A 7533-nucleotide genomic window follows, 5' to 3' on the forward strand; every position below is an offset into this window, starting at 1 on the left:
AGAAGGTGTCCTACCAACCTATCTCGCCTATTTTTTATTGACTTCCATAGAGTCCTCTGTTCTCCTATTCTTTTCAATACCTCTTCATTTCTAACCTTTTCTACTCACGATATCCTCATCATCCGCCTATAACACCACATTTCGCACGCTTCTAACCTTTTCTTTTCCGCCGCCCCCACTGTCCATGTTTCGCACCCATACAACGCCGTGCTCCAAACATACACCTTTAACAACCTTTCTCGAATTTCTAAACCTCCCCATGTAGCAGAGAAATCCAAAATAGTGTCGACAAGTTCTTGAAGAAGATTTTTCTAAAACACTTCATCATCGCCATAAGGTCATCAGTCCTAAAACTGGTTGGACACGGACCTCCTATTTTGAGATAATCTTTTTCCTAAAACTACATCCTTAACTATTTATGAGTAGTAATCTAATCTAGGTCTCAGAAGATGTCCTATCAACTTATATCTTGTCTTTTTTTATTATTCCATGACTGCTAAACTTTCTAACACCTCTCCACTTCTAACCCCCTCTGTCCAGGGTATCCTCCTCATTCGGCTGTAACACTACATTTCGATCGCCTCTAACTTTTTCTTTTCCTCCGCGCTGACCGTCTAGGTTTCGTAACCATACGGAGTCGGGCTCCAAACAGATACCTTTAACAAGCTTTTTCGAATTTCTATATTAACCGTTCGCAAACATACAAGTGAATTCATTTTGCTAAAGGCTATTCTAGAGTACTTTATGATTTGTTTAAAGACGTTAACCTAACCTATCCTAACTGTATGTTAATAACATTCCATAATATTTGTTTCTGAAGTTTTTTTGAACATACCTGGTAAATAATAATGAAAAAAGCTTCCTAAAAACATAAACAAAAACTATGTTCTAAACGAAACTATTATAGACATCGTGAAACTTGTCGCCTTGTGCACTTGGCCTTACGTATTTTAAATTTAATTTGTTTCATATAAAAACTAAATCATTAATGCAAGCAATGAAAGCTGCTTTCAAAGAAACTGTTTTTAATTTCAATTTATGTGCAATTTATTAATAAGTAATTTCAGAGTTTCTGCATTAAAACAACTACAAATAATTGTTATATCTAAATGCTAATTTTAATATCCATTAATGTTAAACCTCTAGTGTATCACATATTATGTTAAATATATCAAAGTAATTAATGTAAACTAGGCACCTACTGAGCTTCCGGTGGGTGAGGTGTGTTTATAATTTAAATTAAGTGGCAAGCTAACTGCCTAGGAACAGTCTTTTTTTTTCTCCAGATTAACTTCTACTACTTATTATTATACGTAGTAACAGGAACAAGTTAGTATGTAGAAACGTCGTCGAGTAAGATTGGTTAACCCAATTGCATTCTCGTAAAGAATAGATATTATCTTTCATTTCTGAGGAAGTGTTTCGCTTTCTGGGCTGACAAGTCTCAAAACGGATTCATAATTTGCATGCTATTAATTTTAAATAGAATACACCAAATGCTTATAATTTAAATAAACTTCATCTATTGTTGCGCTTGAGAAACGTTAGACATTTGAGATCGTCAGAGTTGTTTAGAAGTTGTAGATTATACATATTTTATTAACGGAATTTCTATCTCTTTTCTGTTTTCATTTCGCCTGTCTCATCTTCCCATAGTTCTTTAAAGGAGGCTGAAGAGGTTCTTCTACCCAGCTCTCCGGCCTGGTCCGTCTGGACTTCTCGCCCGCCAGCATTAGCAGTTGATAGGCATGAAGCAACCAAAAGTTGCATCTCTTTCTGTTACACATTAGTTGGTGTAATGTTATTATTTTCTTTATTAGTGTCCGCTGCAATTCCTACCTGACATCTCTTTTCTATGTTTATGATATTCTCTACAACGTCTGTCGTGTGTAAAAGTAGGTGTTCTAACAGTAATTGCTCTAATTTAGTTCGTATGTTGAAGGAAGAACGTAAATGCGACAGTTTTATTGCGGACTATGCCAATTTTGAACGTTATAACTATATCTTATTATGATGATTCGAAAAAAAAAAAAACATTTGGGTGTTTCATTCCCACCAGCCAGTAATGCTGGTGGGCGGGCAGTCCCTCCGGACTATGCCGGAAGGCCCTCTTCAGCCTGCTTTCAGGAATTGTGGGAATGGGTGGGTGGTGGTTCGGGTGAGAAAGATGAGACTGAAGAAATGAAGACAGAAGAGAATGAAAGATTATCTGTGGAATATTACTGCCTCAGCATTTGCCTAAGTGATCCAAGGAAACCACAGAAAAACTTGGACCAAGGCAGGCGGACCCGGAATCGAACCGGCGTCCTCCCGAATGCTAAGCAATGGTCTAGGCCATGCCGCCATTCGTAAGAAATGGAAGTCAGACATAGTCAAATGCGGAGGATAATGGGTTCAAATTTCAGTTTATGAAGAACTTCTTATAGTTTTCTACCTATGATGCAAATGTAGTCCACTTGTTCTTTAGATGTACTTAATTGATGGGACTCCTAAAAGCACCGGTGCACACGGACTAGTACGCAGGGGTGGCTCGTGACAGAATGAAATGGGCGTTGTACAGATGTTTATCCATCAATTTTTTCAAAATTAGTTCTTGATAAGGCTAAGAATGTTTGGTAGTGCGTGGTTTAACATTATTTGGATTACAATTCGTCAGGATACACATCAGAACAATCAGTAATTGAGCAAATAAAAAGTGGATAGGGATAAATAAACCTCCCCATCATCATCATCATAAGGTCATCAGTCCTAAGACTGGTTGGACACGTACCTCCACTCTTTCCTATCCTGAGCTAAACTTCGCATTTCTCTAAAACTAAAACAGCCCACATCCTTAACTATTTGCGAAGAGTAATCTAATCTAGGTCTACCACTACCCCTCCTAACTCCTGTTTCTGCCTCTAATATGTCTCTGACTAGACCTTCATGCCTGAGGTGTCCTACCAACCTATCTAGTTCTTGATAAGGCTAATTCCAATATATTATAAGTAAGGTTTGAAGTTGTGTTTTGACGATTTTTCGGTGAATTACACCAAATCTGTCACCTCTACCACTCCCTAGACAATGTTTGAGGTAGCCAGAACAATTTACTAGCATGAATGATGCAATTCAGATGGGTCTCTTCGCTGAGGTCCAGTTGTAATCCTGAAAAGTCTACAGAATTCATTTGGTGTACGACTTAGCACAAAAGGGCTAGTGTCAGGGGTGGTGTAGAGACACTAAATGGACTGCAGTAACTAGATCGCAAAAATACATAAACATCTAATTTGTGGAAGTGTTTTAGCTCTGCAGGACATCTATATTAGGTACCAACCGCCCTTGCTGGTGCGTACATTACATGCGTCGTTTTTAACGTGGTATTCCTCCAGTCATGCAAGCACATTATGATTGAAATTAAGCATACGTCTTGTGTGAAAAACTAACAAGTGTTTCCTTCCATTTCAGGTAATTTTCTCCCGCCGCGATAGCAATGAGCGGCGATACGGTCACGGTTTGCACGTCGCCCCAGTCTTCGTCGCAAAAGCAGTTTACGTCGCGTATCCCTGTGGTAAGCCCGAATCCGCTGCGGCGCTCGTTCAGCTTACGCGAAAGAAAATCTAGCGATTCTTTCCTGTCGTCGTACGAACATTCTGCTGTTATTATCGACAGTAGTACTACTAAACAACAAAATCATTCACATCATCATCATCATCAGCATCATCATCATCCGTTTGTCAGTAACAGCAATGGTACAGATGTAAACCGCAATTCGATCTACTGGAACGATTTGGAAAACGGGTAAGTGGGTATTAATGGGTATTATCTGGTGCATGACAGAAATAAATAATCAAACGGAAGTAAAATCGATATCCGATAAATGAATGGATTGAGATTAAACTTTTCAACCTGTTTCACCTGAAACTGTAAATTGTTTTCGCAAATGAATTCAAAAATTAGTGAATGGACTATTAGACTAGTTTCTTCTAACAGAATACAGTCAAAAAGATAATTAGCCACATATAAGAGACGGGGAAGTCCCGGAGGACTATAAACGGAACGTGAAGTAGCCATATCAAAAAAGAGAAACGGGGAAAGATGCGGGAAATTTATAACAATTAACTTCCCATGCTCCACAATTTTAACTAAAATCGTACGAAGAAGGATGGTAAAAAGAGTCGGAAGAACTATTAGGGGAACAACATTTTGGGTTTAGAAGCAATAGAGGAATACGGGAGACAATTCTAACTTTACGGGCGGGTAACAATGGAGAAAGAGCGCATACATAGGATTCGTAGATTTAAAAAAAGGTTATTGTTAATGTTAAATGGGACAAGAAATTCGAAAAAAGTTATCAGAGTTAAGAGGAGTAGACGTAGACCTAGATTAGATTACTGTTCACAAACAATTAAGGATATGGGATATTCCTGTTTTAAATCCTGTCATACATAACTGAAAAATAATATAAATAACCATGACAGACTCTCACAGTCCTTGATATATTTTGACTTAAAGAAATTCCTGTATGATAATTGCAAATTTTACTTAAAATCCCATCCTTGTATCTTAAGTTGCTTTGGAGCAATCAGTTATTTTTTTTTAAATATTTGAGTGGGTTTGTTCATAACGATGTGGTGAAATTTCAAATTGTAAATAAAAGATAATTTGCGAGTATTTCGTAGATTATTTTTTAAATTGAAAAATAAGCTAGGTAGGAATATCAATAACATGCGCTTCCGTTTGAAGGAATCAGGAATTGATGGTGTAGCACTTGTCTATAGGATAATTTAATTAAATAGAATTTTGTAAAAGCTCAACAAACCTTAGAGGTCATAATGTATGTTGTTCACTTCAGTAAAGAAGCGTACTTAATAAATTTTAATGCCTTAGAATTGCGTTAGGCCCTTGTATCCAATATATACCTAATCAACTATATTAGGAACACGCAAGCAGGATTTTTACTTTTTCATCACCAACTAATTAATTTTTTGTGTTCCATACACGAAAAATATATTGTTATGCAATAAGGTAGCTGAAGGCTCTGTAATATAACATAACAAACTGGAAATTAGTAGGAAATTTTAAGATCTATTGTTTTCATTATTTCAATAAATAGTGGAATATACTTATCCCTTTCAAGTGAAAACTTGGTAGTCAATCCGTACCAATTTGGTATATTTATATTATTATTACAATTAAAATAGATCATTACTAAATTTTTAGATTAAACTTCTATATTAATATTAAAGTTTAAGTTAAATTACTACTACGTACTACGCAGATAATATCAGTAAAAGTTATTTCTTTAGTACCCTGAGCGCCTAAGTATTATACTAATTTCGATTGCAGATGTCGCTGGACTTACGCGACAAGGTAAATAGTAATTACTGCTTTAAATCTGGGATCGTGTTGATGTGACTACGAAATTATATCTTAAATAGCAAAAACCTATCAAAAGTCGTACAACAATGATAAATTAAACAAGAAGATTATTCAGTGCGATTTATTCTCACGAACATACTTAGTAGTCAGTTTTATTCTCATATTTGAATTTGTGTATTTTTTCCATTATATTAACAGTAAAATGTTGCATTCTTGTAAGCAAAACCGTCAATTGAATGTTGCCTCCCTTTCCGCTTTAATTTGAACTAAGTTAATCCCTGATATTAGCAATGAAAATTGCAAAAGCTTTTGCCCGATTTCCGCATTTCACAGTCGACATTTTCNATTTCTACATTTCTACTTCTTATCTAATTTATTTAGAGAGTTACATCCCTTGTTGAGTTTATGGCTAGAATAACAGTCGATTCTGGCTAATCACAAGGTTCATGTCCTTCTCCTATTTGAGGACCTTTATTGTTTAGTGTAGGCCAGTCCAGGTACACAATTCGTAGAAAGTTATGTACAAAAAGGACCTACTTCTGTTGAAGGACATTGCTGAATTGATTAATTAATTAATTAATTACGTGAATAATTAGTTATTGATTGTTCTTTTATGTGTATGTGACCCGTTTCACGTAGATAAAGTAATTAATCCATTGTTACTCGAGCTGATTAATAAACAGTCAGTGTTTCTTTCTCCTTGACAAATGGAGATCATACGACGCCTTTCTCAATAGGTACACGTTTTATAATTGCATAATAATAACTGCCACTCATTTGCAACCTTGTGACCTTCAATGTTCCGTAAAATATTTAACAGCAAAGGTGGATAAGTGCAACTTCTAGCTCATATTACGATGAAAAAAAAAACTTTTATATAAGTGCATGATTCATTTAAAGGAATGAAGGATATTGCACTCCTGAAGCTAGGCCTAGGGCGTTAAAATTTGTAGGGTAACTAAATAAACCGTTTATTGTTTCTGAGAAATAATTTACTTTTCATTTACAATCTCCAGTATTACTTTGAAATTGTGGTAGTTCCAGTTTGATAATGACATTTTTGGCTTAACTTAATACATATCATCATTATCATCATCATCATAATGTCACGTACACGTACACGTACCTCCACTCTTTCCTATCCTGATCTAAACTTCGCATTTCCTTAAAACTAGAACAAGACACATCCTTAACTATTTGCGAAGAGTAATCTAATCTAGGTCTACCTCTACCCCTCCTAACTCCTGTTTCTGCCTTTAATATGTCTCTGACTAGACTTTCATGCCTGAGAAGGTGTCCTACTAACCTATCTCGCCTACTTCTTACTGACTTCCATAGAGTCCTCTGTCCTTCTATTCTTTCTAATACCTCTAATACATATATTAAAAAAAAAATATTAAGAAGAGAAAAACCATCTTAATATATCCAATCGAATATTTATATTGTAACATCGCCGTCATTTCTAAGACGACTTGGACAAGAACATCTCCACTACTTCTCATTCTGAGCTAAATCTCCACATTTTACGAAAAGTGCAACATCCCACATCTTCCTCTGCTCTGTTTCTAACACATATTCAACTATCTATTCATCAAATCATTTTATCGTTACTTTTTCTTACTGATTTTTATGACATTTTTCCTACTTATTCCAATATCTCTTCGTTTCTAATTTTTTTTTTGGGTTCCGTACGTCCGAATGAAAAACGGAACCGTTATAAGATCACCCGTGTGTCTGTCTATTTGTCTGTCACAGTCAATTTGCTCTGAATCTACTGGACCAATTTAGTTGAAATTTAGTAAACATACGAATTTCTGTGACTCGAACACGGACGCATAACGTAAATAGATTAATTTTGAACATGAGGGTCATTTTTGGGGGTCAATAGGATATTAAAAAAAAAAAAAACTTTCCAAACTGTACCGTGTGACATATCAATGAAAAGGCTTGTTATAAGATTCAAATATATTTTATAATTTTACGAGGGTGGATTGATAAGTTTCCGGCCTGACCAAGAAAAACAAGGTTTTTAAAAATTTTTTTTTTTTATTTCTCAACATAATCTCCTCCAAGGCTGATACATTTCTCATAGCGGTGTTCCAGTCTATTAATGCCATCTCTATAGACTGATTCGTCAAGCTCCTCAAAATAACCATTTACAGCTTCGATTACTTC

At 35.6% G+C, this 7533-nt stretch overlaps 1 protein-coding gene across 5 annotated transcripts in view; it reads left to right on the forward strand.

Annotated features, from left to right (window-relative positions):
• The window catches only part of LOC108738852 (myosin-3), a 49621-nt gene that overhangs the window by 12013 nt on the left and 30075 nt on the right, over positions 1-7533 (forward strand). For 4 of the 5 annotated variants that reach the window (XM_018472452.2, XM_018472454.2, XM_018472453.2 and 1 more), the window contains exon 2: positions 3445-3777. The exons of the other annotated variant lie outside the window; for it this stretch is intronic. In XM_018472452.2, coding sequence (XP_018327954.1) covers positions 3470-3777 — 308 coding nt within the window. In that variant the 5' untranslated portion in view covers positions 3445-3469. The remainder of the gene's footprint in view (positions 1-3444; positions 3778-7533) is intronic. 5 annotated transcript variants of the gene reach the window in all.

Source organism: Agrilus planipennis, unplaced genomic scaffold (genome assembly GCF_000699045.2).
Source record: "Agrilus planipennis isolate EAB-ADULT unplaced genomic scaffold, Apla_2.0 scaffold213, whole genome shotgun sequence".
Classification (NCBI taxonomy): Eukaryota; Metazoa; Arthropoda; class Insecta; order Coleoptera; family Buprestidae; genus Agrilus; species Agrilus planipennis.